Below are 20174 nucleotides of genomic sequence, written 5' to 3'. Positions count from 1 at the left end.
AGGAGTACACCTGGGAGAAATGCCCACAGAGGATACAATAAGAACATCCTCACTTCCTTTCATTGGGTAGATCTTGAGCTCACAGGCACCAGCTTCCAATTTTCCCCAGGGGTGTTTAAACCCGCACAGCACCAGGCCCTGCCCCCATTCCACCCCTTCCTCCAAACCCCCATCGCGCCCTGCCTCTTTCTGCCCCCACTCCGTTCCCATCCCACATCTTCCCTGCCTCTTCCTGAGCATGCTCCTCTCCCTCCCTCCCTCCCGGCGCCTCCTGCACACCGCGGAACAGCTGACCCATAGCGGGCAGGAGCGCTGGGAGGGACGGGGAGGAGTTGATCTGCGGGAACACCGGCAGGCAGGAGGTGCTGCGGGGGAGGGAGAGGAGCTGGCTGCTGGGCGCATGCTAAACACCCACTAATTTTTTTTGGCGGCACCTGTGCTTGAGCTGCAATTCCAGCAGCCCCTCCACTGCACTCCACCCCACCCCAGCAGGACAGTGAGGAGACAAGTAAGAGGGACTAAGCAAGATGCGAGAAATGGAAAGCCACTTCCGAGGGTGAACACATGTGCTGGCAGTGGTGCTAGTGGGGGTAATTCAAGCCTCTGAAACACTCCACAAATACTTACCTTCAGACCCAGACAGAGGAAAAGGAATTGGGATAGCCAGGCTTTCTTGAGTCAAGCAACTCAAAAGCAAACTATCACATAAAAGACCATATGGAAAGAAGCTAGAGAGTAAAGAGATACAGAGCTAGAACAGCCATCTTAACTCCCCTGCCTGCTGCAAGCAAGTTCCTTTAAGTCACAGGAATAACACTTGGCATTCCATTACCCAGTCAAGAGCAGGCGGCAAAGTGGAATGAACACTGCATTAGCCACCTGTAAAGAAAGCAAAGAGACTCTGATGTACTGAGATTATAATGAATCAAGGCCCACTTTTCAAAAATGTCCACTAAATTAGGTTGCCTCAGTTATTGGGTGCGCAATCTCAGACACCTTAAAAACCAGGTCTCATGAGTCTCAACAAAAACTGAGGCGCATAAAATAAGTGAACATCTTTGAAAAAGTAGGCAGAAATATCTCTCTCTCTCTCTCTCACACAAAGATTTTACATTGCCTAGGTAACTGCCCTCATCAGTTCACAGAGGCTGCAAAGAAGGTGAGTACAGTGCCTGCCTGCAGACTAAGAAACCCCTGAATTGGGCCACTTTTGGCAGGTTTTCTTCACAACCATGTAGTGTAGGACTGTAGTTATTTAAATGAAAAGTGAAATTCTACAGAAAATGTGAAAGTTTAGGAAACAGGAAAACATTCCTACTGACTATCAATGAGTGAACTTTTTCAGTCCTGAGCTAACCATTACATATACCCCCTACTAACAACTCAAATTAGCTTACAGAGTAGCAGCCGTGTTAGTCTGTATTCGCAAAAAGAAAAGGAGTACTTGTGGCACCTTAGAGACTAACAAATTTATTTGAGCATAAGCTTTCGTGAGCTACAGCTCACTTCATTGGATGCATGCAGTGGAAAATAAAGTGGGGAGATTTTATATACACAGAGAACATGAAACAATGGGTTTTACCATACACACTGTAACAAGAGTGATCAGGTAAGGTGAGCTGTTACCAGCAAGAGAGCAGGGTGGAGGGCGGGAGGGGGAACCTTTTGTAGTGATAATCAACGTGGGTCATTTCCAGCAGTTGACAAGAACGTCTGAAGAACAGTGGGGGGTGGGAGGGGAATAAACAAGGGGAAATAGTTTTATTTTGTGTAATGACCCATCCACTCCCAGTCTCTATTCAAGCCTAAATTAATTGTATCCAGTTTGCAAATTAATTCCAATTCAGCAGTCTCTCGTTGGAGTCTGGTTTTGAAGTTTTTTTGTCGAAGAATTGCCACTTTTAAGTCTGTAATCGAGTGACCAGAGAGATTGAAGTCTTCTCCGACTGGTTTTTGAATGTTATAATTCTTGACATCTGATTTGTGTCCATTTATTCTTTTACATAGAGACCGTCCAGTTTGACCAATGTACATGGCAGAGGGGCATTGCTGGCACATGATGGCATATATCACATTGGTAGATGTGAAGGTGAACGAGCCTCTGATACTGTGGCTGATGTGATTAGGCCCTATGATGGTGTCCCCTGAATAGATATGTGGACACAGTTGGCAATGGGCTTTGTTGCAAGGATAGGTTCCTGGGTTAGTGGTTCTCTTCTGTCGTGTGTGGTTGCTGGGGAGTATTTGCTTCAGGTTGGGGGGCTGTCTGTAAGCAAGGACTGGCCTGTCTCCCAAGATCTGTGAGAGTGATGGGTCCTCCTTCAGGATAGATTGTAGATCCTTGATGATGCGTTGGAGAGGTTTTAGTTGGGGGCTGAAGGTGATGGCTAGTGGTGTTCTGTTATTTTCTTTGTTGGACTTGTCCTGTAGTAGGTGACTTCTGGGTACTCTTCTGGCTCTGTCAATCTGTTTCTTCACTTCAGCAGCTGGGTATTGTAGTTGTAAGGATGCTTGATAGAGATCTTGTAGGTGTTTGTCTCTGTCTGAGGGGTTGGAGCAAATGCGGTTGTATCGTAGAGCTTGGCTGTAGACAATGGATCGTGTGGTGTGGTCTGGGTGAAAGCTGGAGGCATGTAGGTAGGAATAACGGTCAGTAGGTTTCCGGTATAGGGTGGTGTTTATGTGACCATCGCTTATTAGCATCATAGTGTCCAGGAAGTGGAACTCTTGTGTGGACTGGTCCAGGCTGAGGTTGATGGTGGGATGGAAATTGTTGAAATCATGGTGGAATTCCTCAAGGGCTTCTTTTCCATGGATCCAGATTATGAAGATGTCATCAATGTAGCGCAAGTAGAGTAGGGGCATTAGGGGACGAGAGCTGAGGAAGTGTTGTTCTCAGTCAGCCATAAAAATGTTGGCATACTGTGGAGCCATGCAGGTACCCATAGCAGTGCTGCTGATTTGAAGGTATACATTGTCCTCAAATGTGAAATAGTTATGGGTGAGGACAAAGTCACAAAGTTCAGCCACCAGGTTTGCCATGACATTATCGGGGATACTGTTCCTGACGGCTTGTAGTCCATCTTTGTGTGTAATGTCGGTGTAGAGGGCTTCTGCATCCATAGTGGCCAGGATGGTGTTTTCAGGAAGATCACCGATGGATTGTAGTTTCCTTAGGAAGTCAGTGGTGTCTCGAAGATAGCTGGGAGTGTAGGGCCTGAGGAGGGAGTCTACATAGCCAGACAATCCTGCTGTCAGGGTGCCAATGCCTGAGATGATGGGGCATCCAGGATTTCCAGGTTTATGGATCTTGGGTAGCAGATAGAATATCTGAAGAGAAGAATGAGGGGGGATTTGATAGCTGCTTTCAACTACCTGAAAGGGAGTTCCAAAGAGGATGGCTCTAGACTGTTCTCAATGGTATCAGATGACAGAACGAGGAGTAATGGTCTCAAGCTGCAGTGGGGGAGGTTTAGATTGGATATTAGGAAAAACTTTTTCACTAAGAGGGTGGTGAAACACTGGAATGCGTTACCTAGGGAGGTGGTAGAATCTCCTTCCTTAGAGGTTTTTAAGGTCAGGCTTGACAAAGCCCTGGCTGGGATGATTTAATTGGGAATTGGTCCTGCTTTGAGCAGGGGGTTGGACTAGATGACCTTCTGGGGTCCCTTCCAACCCTGATATTCTATGATTCTATGATATCCCAGGTCGGGGTTCCAGGGGTGTGTCTGTGCGGATTTGTTCTTGTGCTTTTTCAGGGAGTTTCTTGAGCATATTTTCTGGGGACAATGAGCTAGACCGACAGACCTTGATGTGGCAACAATCCCCCTTACAACAAAATGAGAAACAGGACCTCACAGCTGAGCATATTTAAAAGTACTAAGTGTACCACATTCAGGTTGCATCTACACTGGCAGAAATGGGACCTGTAATTCCCAATGGACAAAGCTGCACTGATTGTAGCTATAAATTCAGAAAGGGCTCAGACATTTTCACCACTGTATCATCTAAACTTACTTAAGACAGGGTTAGACAACAAAGCATTATTTCCCTGTCTATGCTACAGCTTCCACTTGTTCTACCACCACCAGTGGCGAGTTACAGGTCCTAATTATTCCTCAGAGTGTAGAGCAAAGATACACACTTGAAGCCAGAACATGTGGCTTGTACATATGCTTGTGATATACAAGGTAAAGCTTCATGGGGCACTGTAGCATTCTTTCTGCAATGGGTGCAAGAGAGATTAATCTCAAGAGAGATTAATTACACCTATATCGAAAAGGAATCAAGATCACAAGGTTACTTCAGTCTCAGGTCAAGGCCCTGTATAAGGCAACTCCGGGATTTTTCCTTGATCCCTTTGTAAATGCAGCTGTGAAACTCTGTCCAGGCCAGCAGTACCTCCCCATCTGAAGAGGTTTAAAAATCTATTAAAAGTACTCCCCCTAGTCTCCCTTGCCATTTCCTTTACAATTCCAAGAAAGAGTTCAATCCAGTCCTGGGATTCCAATCCGAGCTCAATCACATAATTCAATCCCTTTGCCAGGGGATACAAACAAACCTCATATCACCGAACTCCTTATGAATAAGGAAAACTTTTGCTTACAACAAGTCACCTGATCGCCTCCATAAGAGGTCAGGCACACTAAGACTTCCAGTGTGCAAAGTCCAGAATGCTGAGGCCCTTCCAGGGGAGAGCAGCATTTACTGGGCATCTTTCTGAACAGTGTACTGTAAAACAGTGCAATGGGACCAGCAAATGGGAGCTCTTGACTGCATGTGTTCCCTGCTCCAGTGGGGGTGGAGGAAATGGATTCAAGAAAGCCCTTTGGAATCACTCTGGGCAAATCATTCTGGAAAGGTGAAATGAAGGTCAGCAGACAGAATCAAATGGGGGAAACGACACTAAGCCTATCCTTGGTGCAGAAGATATGATACAAGCTCTGCCAGAAGCTCAGCTGCTCCCTGGAATAAAGAGTGTTGTGTGTGTTCTAGTCCTGAGGACATGCGCTGTCTTCCGCCGCTCCCTCCACACAAAAGGAGCAATTGAACTATCAAGTCCATAAAACAGCAACAGGCTGGATTCCTAAACTTCACTGTCCACTGTGAGCTTAACTCTCTGTAGCACTCAAGAATAGCACAGAGTGCTGCACAACCTCGAGGAGAATGCATCAGGAATAAAGTCTCTTCCGTTTCCTCCCCCATCCCAGTCACAGGAAAATGCAGCCCCTTCATTCCCTCCCTGATCCATTCCTGGTTGGAAGAAAAATCCAGCTCTTCATCAGATTTCTATCCAGACCAAAAATTAACCCGTTCTCCCAGCATTCCTGACAAAGTCCCATCTGGATGAAAATTCAAGCCCCTGCACTTCTCATCAATTCCTTGGAAATGGCCAATGAAGAAAGAACTGTTTCCAGCCTCTGAACTCCTTCCCAACAGCAGGTGCAGGTGGAGCTAAGGAAACCACAACAGCCACGAACCTGTGATTTCAGGTGATGCATGGAATATCACAAACAAGCTTTGGAGGGAACTTCCAGAACTCTGGAAGCAGCAGTTACATAGTCCGGGAAGGGTGACTGAGTCTCGGATATCATCAAATCTGCCTTCTTGTCCTTGCCTTGCCCCGCACAGCATCCCCAATCTTTCCTCTGCCACTTTGCATTTCCAAAAATTGGGAGAGTTTAAAAAAGCCTCCACTGTGAAATACAAACTCCACGAAAAACCTTCTGCAAATAGTCAGCAGTCAGGTGAAAGGCAGCTGAGCAAACACTGCCAAGTTCATCCTAAAACAAACACAGGAAAAAACAAACAGACATGGTAGCAGGACCTTGTGCTTCTTTAGGCTTAACACATAAGGGACTTCAGCATCATATCCTCTGGCTCTGTCCTGAAGACTTATGTTTTCAGATACAGAAGAGGATCAGTTTGGTACCCCTACTGCCAACATGGAAGCTTCAGCCCAGAAATCTTGGCTAACTGGAGGTGATCCAGAATGGGATTAGAGGAGGGAGGGTGAGGGGAACACAGTGTTTACTCACTCTATCCACCAGCAGATTTACTTCCTCAAATGTCAGTGCTAAGTGAAACACATTAGTGAAACTATGCCAGTTGAAAGGACTGAGAGTTCAAATTAAACACTTGGTACAGAGTCATTCTTAAGGAGTGTTCAGTCCTTATGGTTTACACCAAAGCCTGAAAAGCTGTGATTTCCCAGGCTAGTCAGCAAAAGGAGAGCTTTGGTACTGCACCAGCTAACTTACAGTCCAACAATATGCAAAGCAAGCCTATCTTAAGTCAACACTAACACTAAGACAGTTTTAGCTGCCTAAGTTAGGTAATTCAGAGTGAAACTCCTCCATTTGCCTTAGATCTGCCATCTTCTGCGTTTGTGTTCAAGAGGGTCTCTCTTCATGCCCACATGATACATGGCCAATAATACAAAGTGCTCAATATTTGCATTTACAACTATTGAAACAAGTGCCATTTCTTCCTATTCTACTAGGCTGAATTATTTTCCAAACCATACACTATGTTGCACAGTACTATGATCCCTCACTAAAGCCCCTGTTTCTCATGCACCCATACAAGAGGGCAATAGGGTTACTGCTTCTTGTCTTTTGTCCAACTAAAAGCTCAGCAATTACATTGTGTTTAAGTCGTCTTTATGCTTATAATTTAAATTACAGTAGAAATTCAGAGTTACAAACACTTTGGACATGGAGGTTGTTCATAACTCTGAAAAGTTTGAAACCCTGAACAAAATGTTATGGTGGTTCTTTCAAAAGTTTACAAGTGAACACTGACTTAATACAACTTTGAAACTTTACTATGCAGAAGAAAAATGCTGCTTTTGACCATCTTAATTTAAATGAAACAAGCAGTTTCCTTACCTTGTCAAATCTTTTTTTAAACTTTCCCTTTTTTAGTAATTTACGTTTAACACATTACTGTGCTGTATTTGCTTTTCTTTTTTTTCTTTTTTTTGGTGTGTCTCTGCTGCTGCCTGGCTGCATACTTCCAGTTCCAAATGAGGTGTGTGGTTGACCGGTTAGTTCGTAACTCTGGTGTTTGTAACTCTGAGGTTCTACTGTATAAGGAAAAAAGGTGTGGGAAGGGGAGAGAAGCAACTGAAACAGCAACTGGAGATTCTGAGAGGGGCAAAGTAGGAGCTGCAGTTTCCTGCACAGAAGATACCATCTTGCCTACTGCACAGGGATGTTGTGAGGATTAACAGAGTGATTTGTTCCTTTCTGCACAGTGCTTCGAAGACAGAACATGATGGATACTGACTGTTACATGGATTCCTCCTTTCTCTTTGAGTTCTCCCATCCATTTACTAGGCCCAATCTTGCTTAGCTCGAGGAGCTAATCAAATCATCACCGTCTATGGTAGAAGAGTCTAGCTAATTATTTTGACATCTAATTTGATATAAATAATAAAAATGGTCTAACAGAATTTAATTCAACTCTCCCCAAACAAGTCCACCTGCTCTAGACTAAGGCCAAGCACACAGATTTTCAGCTCAGAAGTTATTTTTTGAAAGTTATAAGACACTAAAATCAAAGGTTTAAAATGGAAGTGCCATCTCAGCCTTACCTATAGTCTCCTTACAGTTATGCAATAGTCTTGCAGTACAAAATAATGCTTAGTCCTCACCAGCATCTCATTCTGCCCATTGCATGAAGAAGGCCTGGCTCTGCTGCATCAAGAATTCAAGCCCTGCAACGAGTAATTTCCTCTTTGTGTTTTTGTTGCTGGCAGCCTCCTCTGCCAACCTACTTCTAACAAGCGTCTCGCTGTACTCAGCCTGCTGTAGTGCTTCACTACCCTACGGTATGCTGAGACATCTGTTAACCCTACCCTGCACTTGCAGTAACTCCTCCTCAATTCATCAGTCCAGGAAGAATATAGCTGCAGGTGAACAAAGTGGCAACAGGTGATGGGAAAGCCCTGGCATGGGAACAAAGCTCACCACAGCATGATAGGCTGCATTCCTTCTGCTGCTTACCACTCCCTGCACCTGCCCAAAGGCAATTATACTATTGTGTCAATACATCACAAAGTGAGTGCAGCATGTCTCAAAGGATAATGATCAGATATATGACATGCCTTAGAGCTCCAAACCAACACAAAAGCTAGACTGCTTCTAGCTAGCCCAAGAGTTCAGTGCCCAAGGAATCCATAACAACTTCTGCCAGCACATACAGATACAAACACACCCATATAAACAGCTGAGAAGAGAGACAGCATTAGCTTCCCCTGCTTCCTTGGTGTAACAGACGAAACAACCTCTTTAGTAAGACAACTCGTCTCAGATGGATATACAGATACAGTGCCCATGCACACCTTCACTTGACAAAAGTATATGGGCATACGTACATGCAGACATACACTGGAGACTTAATTGGCAACTTCCAGGCAAGAATACGAACATACCACTTCTACTAACATGCAAGCACAAATCCCCTTTTCACTACGGTGACCAGATGTCCCGTTTTTGGGGACTTTTTCTTATAAAGACTCCTATTACCCCCCACCCGCGGTCCCATTTTTTCACATTTGCTATCTGGTCACCCTACTTTTCACACACCTGCTAATGCACCTTCACACTAGCATGCCAAGTACATAAGCACAGAGCTAGCTCACCTACCTCCATGCAAGCTACCATTCACATGCACCCACCCATACACATGCACATCTCCAAAGGCACACACCTACTGACATATACACGAACGCCTATATGCTAGCCCATGGGCACATCTCCCCAGGAAACATGTAGACTCTGCAGATATACTAATGCATGCTCTGATAAGGAAACACTTCACAGGCACACACACCCACCACACTTATTTCTGCAGCAGCCCACATGATGTCTCCTCTCACCCTGGTAAATGCCTGCCTCACGCTCTACAATCCAAGAAAGAACAAAAGAAAGAAAGAAAAGACGTGAGGGGGCCTCAGACAGATCAATGTAGATGCCCTTCCCAACAGCAGCAGGTTGGAGCCCAACAAAATGAGGAGGAATGATTAACTAGCTGTACAGGCAGGAGCACCTTTCTGTAAAACCCAGTGCTTGCTCTTCCAGGCCTAGAACCTTTGGAGGCATCTGGGATGCTGCTGCGCTTGTTTAATGGCCCTGTTTTTCCAGTTCAGTTAAATCAGGCTTAGGATCCAGAGGTCTTCACAAGGGTTCGGTTCTATAAAGGCCAGGAAAATCATGCCTCCCTTTTTCTTCATGTCTCTCAAGAAGCACAGAGCATGGGAATGGAATACAGAAAGTTATACTGATCCAGGAATATTACAAAGGCATGAAATACAGGGAGAGAGTTGCCTGGTGGAAAGACGGGCTTTCATTACTATGTGATGCGCTCAATAATAAACTCTGCTTAGTATGGACCTTCCCCTGCTCCCATTTGGTGCTGCTGAAGTTCTGGTGAAATTCTACTTTATTGATTAATAAAGCCATTCTGTAAAGAGAATCTGCTAACTATGTGCAAACAATAAGACTTTTTAAACCACAGTAAAGCAGGTGTTTTAGTTGTTTCTAAAAAGTTTTGAAAATTAAAAGCACTATATAACTGCTAAGTATCTGACAGGTACAGAGTACATAATCACCATTTTCTTAATGTGCTCACCAATCATATTGGAGCACAGACACCAGCTTCTAATATTCCCCGGGGGTGCTCAACCCCTGCTCTGCCCAAGCTCCACCCCCTTCCCCTAAGCCCCCACTCCCACCCCAACTCTTCCTGTCCCCGCTCCACCCCCAGCCCTGCCCATATTCCATCTCTTCCCCCAAGGCCTCACCACCACCCCACCTCTTTCTGCCCCCTCCCCCAAGCACACCTTGTCCCCGCTCCTCCACCTCCCTCCTAACACCTCCTGGACGCTGCTGAACAGCTGTTCCAAGACGTGCAGGATGCGCTGGGAGGGAGGGGGAGGAGTTGATCAGCCGGGGCTGCAGGTGGGTGGGAGTGGGGGAGAGGGAGGTGAGCTTGGCTGTAAGTGGGTGCTAAGCACCCGCTAATTTTTTGGAGCACCCCTGGAGTCAGCGCCTATGTATTGGAGATTTGGAAGAGACAGTAGCAAGACTCGGTATACATCTGATGAAGTGAGCTGTAGCTCATGAAAGCTCATGCTCAAATAAATTGGTTAGTCTCTAAGGTGCCACAAGTACTCCTTTTCTTTTTGCGAATACAGACTAACACGGCTGTTCCTCTGAAACCTGTCAGTAGCAAGACTGAAATCTTCGGTGAGTTTAAACACAAAAAGGAAGCTTACAAGAAGTGGAAACTTGGTCAGATGATTAGGGAGGAGTATAAAAATATTGCTCGAGCATGCAGGGGTGTAATCAGGAAGGTCAAGACACAATTGGAGTTGCAGCTAGCAAGGGATGTAAAGGGTAACAAGAAGGGTTTCTACAGATATGTGAGCAACAAAAAAAAGGTCAGGGAAAGTGTGGGACCCTTAATGAATGGGGGAGGCAACCTAGTGACAGATGATGTAGAAAAAGCTGAAGTATTCAATGCTCTCTTTACCTTGGTCTTCACAGACAAGGGCAGCTCCCAGACAGCTGTCCTGGGCAACACAGTATGAGGAGGAGGTGAGCAGCCCTCAATGGTGAAAGAACAGGTTAAGGACTATTTAGAAAAGCTGGACATGCACAAGTCCATATGTCCAGATCTAATGCATCCGAGAGTGCTGAGGGAATTGGCTGATGTGATTGCAGAGCCATTGGCCATTATTTTTGAAAACTTGTGGCAATCGGAGGAGGTCCCGGACAATTAGAAAAAGTCAAATATAGTGCCCATCTTTTAAAAAGGGAAGAAGGAGAACCCAGGGAACTACAGCCTCACCCCAGTCCCTGGAAAAATCATGGAGCAGGTTCTCAAGGAAACCATTTTGAAGCACTTGGAGGAGAAGAAGGTGATCAGGAACAGTTAACATGGATTCACCAAGGGCAAGTCATGCCTCACCAACCAGATTGCCTTCTATAATGAGATAACTGGCTCTATGGATATGGGGAAAGCAGTGGATGCGATATATCTTGACTTTAGCAAAGCTTTTGATACAGTCTCCCACAGTATTCTTGCCTGCAAGTTAAAGAAGTATGGGCTGGATGAATGGACTATAAGGTGGATAGAAAGCTGGCTAGATTGTTGGGCTCAACGGGTAGTGATCGACGGCTTGATATCTAGTTCGCAGCCGGTATCAAGTGGAGTGCCCCAGGGGTCGGTCCTCGGGCTGGTTTTGTTCAACATCTTATTAATGATCTGGACGACGGGATAGATTGCACTATCAGCAAGATGACACTAAGCTATGGGGAGAGGTAGATATGCTAGAGGGTAGGGATAGGATCCAGAGTGACCTAGACAATTTGGAGGATTGGGCCAAAAGAAATCTGATGAGGTTCAACAAGGACAAGTGCAGAATCCTGCACTTAGGACGGAAGAATCCCATGCACCGCTACAGGCTGGGGACCGCCTGGCTAAGCAGCAGTTCTGCAGAGAAGGACCTGGGGTTTACAGTGGATGAGAAGCTGGATATGAGTCAGCAGTATGCCCTTGTTGCCAAGAAGGCTAAAGGCATATTGGGCTGCATTGGTAGGAGCACTGCCAGCAGATCGAGGGAAGTGATTATTCCCCTCTATTCAGCACTGGTGAGGCCACATCTGGAGTACTGCGTCCAGTTTTGGGCCCCCCACTGCAGAAAGGATGTGGACAAATTGGAGAGAGTCCAGCGGAGGGCAGCGAAAATTATCAGAGGGCCTGGGGCACATGACTTACAAGGACAGGATGAGGGAACTTGGCTTGTTTAATCTGCAGAAGAGAAGAGTGAGGGGGGATTTGATAGCAGCCTTCAACTACCTGAAGGGGAGTTCCAAAAGGGATGGAAGTAGGCTATTCTCAGTGCTGGCAGATGACAGAACAAGGAGCAATGGTCTCAAGTTGCAGTGGGGGAGGTCTAGGCTGGATATTAGGAAACACTATTTCACGAGGAGGGTGGTGAAGCACTGGAATGGGTTACCTAGGGAGGTGGTGGAATCTCCATCCTTTGAGGTTTTTAAGGGCTAGCTTGACAAAGCCCTGGAGGGGATGATTTAGTTGGTGTTAGTCCTGCTTTGAGCAGGGGGTTGGACTAGATGACCTCCTAAGGTCTCTTCCAACCCTAATCTTCTATGATTCTAAGACAGCAAAGAAGAGAGTAAGAAGATGTACCAAAGGTGAGGACAATAGAGGAGATGGCAGTCACAGGGTGTGCCAAGGAAAACCAATTGATTTGAGGAGCTATAATTATTATCAGTGTAATCTTTGAGTTGGTGGGAACCAGAGGAACATCTATAGTGAAATTATATCTTGCAAGAATTCCCAAGACTTGGAGAGAAGGTCCACGTTGCCTCTTCTTGAAAGAGCCTTAACCAGTGTCCACTGGGAGTCACTGAGAATATTTTCACTGACTTCAGTGAGCACTGGATCAGGCCCTTTGACAATGGATATTACATATTATGGGTTTTTCCCCCATTCAGCAAAAAAGATGGTGGTTTAGATTAATAGAGTCCAAGGCCAGAAGTGACCATTGTGATAATCTAACCTGACATCCTGAATAACACAGGCCAGAGAACTTCCCCAAAATAATTCATAGAGCAGATCTGTAAGAAAAACATCCAATCTTGTTTTAAAAATTGTCACTGATTAGAGAATCCACCACAACCTGTGATAAGTTGTTTCAGTAGTTTGTTAACAATTTGTTTTATTTAGTCTCAATTTGTTTAACTTCAACTTCCAGTGATTGGATCTTGTTATACTTTTCACTGCTAGACTGAAGGGCCCATTATCAAATACTTGTTCCCCTTGTAGGTCCTTACAGACTTGTTCCTCTTGTAGGTACTTACAGGCCAAATCACCCCTTAATCTTCTCTTTGTTAAAAAAAGTATATCGAGCTCTTTCAGTCAATCGTTATAAGTCATGCTTTTTAATCCTTTACTCATTCTTGTGGCTTTTCTCTGAATTCTCTCCAATTTATCAACTTTCTTCTTGAATCATGGACACCAGAACTAGACACAGAATTCCAGCAACAGTCACACCAGTGTTAAATATAGAGGTAAAACAACCTCTCTACTCCTATTTGATATTCCCCTACTTATACATTGAAGGACTACATTAGGCCTTTTGACCACATCACCACACTGGGAGCTCATGCTCAGCTGATTATCCACCTTCACATAGAATCATAGAATATCAGGGTTGGAAGGGACCCCAGAAGGTCATCTAGTCCAACCCCCTGCTCAAAGCAGGACCAATTCCCAGTTAAATCATCCCAGCCAGGGCTTTGTCAAGCCTGACCTTAAAAACCTCTAAGGAAGGAGATTCTACCACCTCCCTAGGTAACGCATTCCAGTGTTTCACCACCCTCTTAGTGAAAAAGTTTTTCCTAATATCCAATCTAAACCTCCCCCACTGCAGCTTGAGACCATTACTCCTCGTTCTGTCATCTGCTACAATTGAGAACAGTCTAGAGCCATCCTCTTTGGAACCCCCTTTCAGGTAGTTGAAAGCAGCTATCAAATCCCCCCTCATTCTTCTCTTCTGCAGGCTAAACAATCCCAGCTCCCTCAGCCTCTCCTCATAACTCATGTGTTCCAGCCCCCTAATCATTTTTGTTGCCCTTCGCTGGACTCTCTCCAATTTATCCACATCCTTCTTGAAGTGTGGGGCCCAAAACTGGACACAGTACTCCAGATGAGGCCTCACCAATGTCGAATAGAGGGGAACGATCACGTCCCTCGATCTGCTCGCTATGCCCCTACTTATACATCCCAAAATGCCATTGGCCTTCTTGGCAACAAGGGCACACTGCTGACTCATATCCAGCTTCTCGTCCACTGTCACCCCTAGGTCCTTTTCCGCAGAACTGCTGCCTAGCCATTCGGTCCCTAGTCTGTAGCTGTGCATTGGGTTCTTCCGTCCTAAGTGCAGGACCCTGCACTTATCCTTATTGAACCTCATCAGATTTTCTTTTGGCCCAATCCTCCAATTTGTCTAGGTCCTTCTGTATCCTATCCCTCCCCTCCAGCGTATCTACCACTCCTCCCAGTTTAGTATCATCCGCAAATTTGCTGAGAGTGCAATCCACACCATCCTCCAGATCATTTATGAAGATATTGAACAAAACCGGCCCCAGGACCGACCCTTGGGGCACTCCACTTGATACCGGCTGCCAACTAGACATGGAGACTAAACAACTAGACTAAACAATCCAAGACAGAAGGCTATACAGCCTGCAATGCAGTGACAGTGCAAACGGCATATTTTATTGACTTAGAGTTTTGGGGGGTTGTTTAGGGGAAGGATTGTTTGTTTTTTTTAAAAGAATATCTAAAGATATACTCTTAAATGTGCTCAGTCTGATTATCAAAAGAGCCTTCTACACAGATCTAAGGTTGTATAAAAAGTTATGATATATTGTAATGGAGAAACAGCGTGAGCTCCCGAAATTACAGATTGTACAGTAATGACACAGGTGCACAAAGCTGATGTAGAGTTCAGTCTTCACCACAACGCTAAAATGCCCTCCTCCTCAGTGAGGGCTATTTCCCTACCTTTTAGTCACTTTCAGCATCCAGCCATTTTGAGGCTCTTCATATAAAGATGGCAAGCTTTTTTTTTTTTTTTTTGCTTTTTTTCTTTTTCTTGGTAATAAACAAAGTAATTTTTCACTTTATGGAAGGAAGGTTAGGGCACTAACTAGGAAATGGGAGACCTGGGTTCAAGTCCCTACTCTGTCATGGACTTCTTGTATGACCTTGGGCAAGCCACTTATCCTCTCTAAGCACGTCTACATAGCAAACAGAAGCCCACAGCAGTGAATCTCGGAGCCTGGGCTCATGGGGCTTATGCTATGGCACTAAAAATAGCTATGTGACTTTCAGGCTCAGGCACTGAAGCCTTGGGATAGGGGATGGGCTTCAGAGCCTGAGCCAAATCAGCTAGGAGGACAAATTTAGTCAGAAAAATGTGAATGATAAGTGGGAATCACTTAAGAACACTCCAAAAGTCACAATCCCGCAATTGAGGAAGAAGATCATACCAGTTATAAAATCAACCTGATTTAGTGGGAAAGCGAAGGCAACAATAAAACAAATTTTATATAATATAAAACAAATATAAGAAACGGGAAGTTGATACTAATTAATATATATAAATCAGAAGTTAGGAACTGTAGAAAATTGATAAGGGACACAAGGAGAAGTCTATGGCCAGCACAGTTAAAGACAGTAAGAAGGAGTTTTTAAGGTATATTAGGAACTAAATGAATCTTGACACTGGTACTGGTCCATTGCTAGACGTAAATGGCAGAATTACCAATAATAATGCAGAAAAGGCAGAAGTGTTCAATAAACATTTCTGGTCTGTATCTTGGGGAAAACAGCTGATATAATCTCATCATATGGTGATGATAAAACTTCTTCCATTCCACTTGTATTTCTGGAGGATATTAAGCAGAAACTACTAAAGTCTGACATTTTTAAATCAACGGTTTTAAAAGAGCCGACTGAAGAGCTTGTTGGAGCACTAATGTTGGTTTTAAATAAGTCTTGGAACACTGGGGAAGTTCCAGAAGAATGGAAGAAAGCTAATGTGTTGTGCCAATTTTTTAAAAAAATAAAAGATAAAACCTGTGAAATTATAGGCCTGTCAGCCTGGTATTGATCCCAGGCAAGATAACAGAGTGGCTGATACAGGATTCAATTAATAAGAATTAAAGGAGGGTAATATAATTAATGCAAATCAACATGGGTTTATGGGAAATAGATCCAGTCAAACTAACTTGATATTTTTTACTGATGATATTATGAGTTTGGTTGATAAAGATAATAGTTTTGACATAATATACTTAGACTTCTGTAAGGCATTTGACTTGGTACCACACAACATTTTGATTAAAACACTAAAATATAAAATTAACATGGTACACATTAAATACATTAAAAACTGATTAACTGAAAGATCTCCAATTGTAACTGAAAATGGGGAATGGTCACTGAGTGGGTGCATGCCCAAAGGGATCCCACAAGGATTAATTTTTTGGCCCTATGCTATGAAACATTTTGATCAAGGTCCTGGAAGAAAACATAAAATCACTGATGAAGTCTGCAGATAATATAAAAATTGGGAAGTGGTAAACAGTGATGAGGGCAGGTCACTGATTCAGAGTGATAAATGTGTTAGTCTCTAAGGTGCCACAAGTCGTCCTTTCTATTTGTGGATACAGACTAACACAGCTGCTACTCTGAAATCTGGATTCTTTGGTTAACTGGAAGCAAGAAACAATGTTCACTTTTAATATGTAAACATTTTCATTTAGCCCATCTAGGAACAAAGAACATAGGCTATACTTGCACAATGGAGGACTCTTATCCTGGGAAGCAGTTACTCTGAAAAAGATCTGGGGATGAGGGTGGATAATCAGCTGAACATGAGCTTCCAGTGTAATCCTATAGCCAAAAGAGCTAATACAATCTGGGAGTGTATAAACAGGGGACTCTCGAGTAGGAGTAGAAAGGTTATTTTACCTCTATATTTGGCACTGGTGCGACCACTGCTGGAATAATTTCTCCAGTGCTGGTGCTCACAATTCAAGAAGGATGCTGACTAAGATGGAGAGGGTTCAGCGAAGAGCCAAGAGAATGACTGAAGCATTAGAAAACACACCTTTTAGTGATAGACTCAAAGAGCTCAATCTATTTCATTTAACAAAGAGAAGGTTAAGGGGTAACCTGATTACAGTCTGTAAGTATTCACACAGGGAACAAATATGTGACAATGGGCATTTCAAGTTAGCAGACAAAGGTATAACACAATCAAATGGCTGGAAGTTGACACTAGACAAATTCACTCTGGAAATAAGGCATAAACTTTTAACAGTGAGAGTAATTAATCACTGGAACAGTTTACCAAGGGTCATGGTGGATTCTCCATCACTGACGGTTTTTAAATCTGTTTTTCTAACAGATATGCTCTAGGAATTATTTTGGGGACATTCTCTTGCCTGTGTTATATAGGAGGTTAGACTAGAAGATCACAATGGTCCCTTCTGGTCTTAAAATCTTGGCGGGGGGAGGGACGTCTGTGCCTCAGTCCCCGATCTGTAAAATGGGCCTAGACTTATGGTGGCTGGCAGTCTAGGTACCGAAGACATGAAACTAACAGAAGTCAGCCCTATCCAACATTAGTGTTGGAGACAGGAGATGATGATGTTGATGATGATTTTTCACTTTCCACTTACTCAAAAACACAAGAACGATTTTTGCTCAAACTTTCCTAAACAGAACACAAAAAAGAAAAATCACCTTTGGACAAAGATCAAACTTGCTACATTTTAGCCCCAAAAACTAGTTTCAGAAAGATAAGAACAACTGCAAAGCTTACATTTGAAACCAAAGGCAGACTTAACTACAGTAGCTGTGACCGTTCCCACTATAATAAAGCCAGATGCCATATACCTGCATTCTGGCGGGAATAAATAAAAATGACAAAGCCTTATGTGGATAATGGTACAGAAAGGAGAAAAGAACCTAAGTATGTCAACTTCAAGTAAAAGAAGTTGCTGGTGAGGAATCCATTCCAGCGGGAATCTGTATCCAAAGCTATCCATACACAGAATTAAAAGGTAATCTACTTCTTCTGTTTCTGATAGTCCCGTTAGCTCAGAATCTGGGGCACAAAATGCACTTTCACAGACTTTTTTGCCCTCTCTGAGGTCTCCATCCAAGTACTGACAAGCCCCGCAGCTTTCAAAAGCTGATGAGAACAATTTCCACTTTTTCAAGGATCCCAGCTGCTGTCTCTTTAAACACAACTTCCCACAGCTCCCATACTTTATCCAACTCAGGATGCACTTATTCATCTGCTAGAACATTATCTGATTCAGTGAGGCCATTAGCTTTAACAATTTATAAACTGCTGCTCAGGTGGCAAGTTGAAAAGTTACATAGGGTGATTTATTAGAGAAAAAAACAAGGTGAAGTCAGACTCACCAAAGGCAAAGGTTCTCACTCTAGAGTGGATATAAAATTTTGCTATACAAGAAGAAGAAATAGCTCTAGAAACCCTTACCCCAATGGGAAAGCAGAAGAGAATCACCTGCTGTTATACTGCAAGACAGATTGACAAATCATATCTGGACCTGTAAATGTTTGGAGCTTCACAGTCTATCATCTCTCTCTGCAGTTAAAGCAACTAATGTACTGTGCATGTTGAAGTCAACACTTTCAAGGAGGGAAGGTGGGCCAGGGTACTAACCTAGGATTTGGGAGACCTGGATTCAATTCCCTGCTGTCCAACAGACTTCCTGTTTAACCTTGGGAAAGTCACTTAGAGCATCTTTATGCCTCAGTTCCCATCTTTAAAAATGAAGATAATGCTTTGCTACCTCAAAGGGGTGTTGTGAGGACAAAACACATTTTAAAAGACTGTGAAGTGCACTGAGATCTACTTATGAAAAGCACTATATAAGAACCAGGTATATTATATAATAATTATTTCAAAGTTATCACTTTTGTTTTTCTTCAGGTATCCCACTTAATAGTTCTTGCTCAGAAGGCACAAGCACATACCAAGATTGACGTTTTAAAGCAAAGCATTTTTTGTTTGTTTGTTTTTATTGGACTCAATAATTTACAAAAAACAGCATCTGAAAACTTTCTTTACAGCTTAAAAATAAAACATACAAAAAACCCACACATTTCCCACCCTCCAAATCTAAAACGGCAGAACTTTTTTTGAGTCCCTTCCCAGAAAAATTCACTTCTGGACTGAGACTAAGCATGAAAAATTTCAGCTCAAATGATTGTTTTAAACTAAATGAAAGAAGCCACTGAATACAACAGAACCTCAGAGTTACGAACACTAGAGTTACAAACTGACCAGTCAACCACACACCTCATTTGGAACCGAAGTACACAATCAGGCCACAGCAGAGACCATAAAAAAAAAAGAAGAAAGAAAGAAAGGCAAATACAGTACAGTATTTTGTTAAAGGTAAACTACTGAAAAACAAAACAAATGGAAAGCAGCGTTTTTCTTCTACATAGTAGAGTTTCAAAGCTATATTAAGTCAGTGTTCAGTTGTAAACTTTTTAAAGAACCACCATAAGGTTTTGTTCAGAGTTACAAACAAGCTCCATCAGTTCCCGGGGTGTTCGTAACTCTGAGGTTCTACTGTACTGGCATTCAAGCCCTCTCAAGATTAACTCTATCATCAAAAATAAAAACACTCAATCTAAATCTCACAGGGATAATATGAAAATCTGTGGCTGTCTCATTCAGGTCCCCAGGGGAATCCCAGGCAGCTGTAGAGACAGGAGCACATACAGCAGAAAGCTATGGACCAAGAAATGTGCAAGTAAATTTGACTCATCAGAAAGGGCAGCTGGAGGTTCCAAGTTTATATCTTTAGCATTCAGTAAGGGATGCATATGACGTCAGTGGGTAATATGGAGACTACGGCAGCAGAACACCCCCTGTGGTACCTGGCACAACAATGAATGAAATATTAGTTCTCCCATCTAACCCCACAAGCAGACACACAAACAAATGAAATCCAAAAATCTTTATTGGCAAGAGAATTTATACAAGTATTGACAAAGTTTGAGAGGTAGTAACATCTACTAGACGCAGTACAATGCACTGAATATCTGCTTAGGACAAGCCTTCCGAAGTAGGGGTGGGTTTTGTTCTGGGGGTTTTTTTCGGGGGGGGGGTTATTACCCATGTCCACTTTCATCCATTTTTGATGCAGTTACAGATTGTTATATATCTTGCTCTGCCATGCTTCTCTTTTCTCCTAGTTATGCACATTTCTTTCACACTTTTTAAAGGAGTCTTATTTCTGATCATTTCAGGAAATATCTCTTCACAGTCCTTCATATCTTAGACGCTGGAGTGGAAAATATCTGTTTCAATCTCTCCTCTGCCTTACTGGTTGCACAATTGTTCCTTTCCGTAATTCCACTGTGCTTTGTGTCTCCCAGTTCCTCCTTCTAGCTTAGAGCAGAGAGTCTATATTTGGTAAGAGTCACTCTGAGTTTTGTGCATTTCAGTATGGTACGATCTGGTGCTAGGGTGAAACTTCTTTGTAGAGACATACAGCAGCCTAGTTTTTGTGACTTTT

The 20174-nt window shown here is 43.4% G+C and overlaps 2 protein-coding genes across 3 annotated transcripts in view; both read right to left on the bottom strand.

Annotated features, from left to right (window-relative positions):
* The window catches only part of DAGLA (diacylglycerol lipase alpha), a 101323-nt gene that overhangs the window by 76803 nt on the left and 4346 nt on the right, over window positions 1-20174 (bottom strand). The window lies entirely within an intron of this gene.
* On the bottom strand, window positions 1490-7358 carry LOC142072472 (uncharacterized). The gene is made up of 2 exons (XM_075129269.1): window positions 6891-7358; window positions 1490-5783 (listed from the first exon to the last, which is right to left on the bottom strand). The coding sequence occupies exon 2, from the start codon at window positions 2863-2865 to the stop codon at window positions 1762-1764; it is 1104 nt and encodes a 367-aa protein (XP_074985370.1). The 5' UTR covers window positions 2866-5783; window positions 6891-7358; the 3' UTR covers window positions 1490-1761.

This window comes from Caretta caretta, chromosome 6 (assembly GCF_965140235.1).
Source record: "Caretta caretta isolate rCarCar2 chromosome 6, rCarCar1.hap1, whole genome shotgun sequence".
Taxonomy (NCBI): Eukaryota; Metazoa; Chordata; order Testudines; family Cheloniidae; genus Caretta; species Caretta caretta.
Note: the sequence above shows the minus strand (reverse complement) of the source record. Positions and strands in the feature narration are given on the sequence as shown.

Coding starts and splice junctions, on each gene's coding strand:
- LOC142072472 (XM_075129269.1), bottom strand. CDS start 2,865: ATGCCCCTACTCTACTTGCGCTACATTGATGACATCTTCATAATCTGG.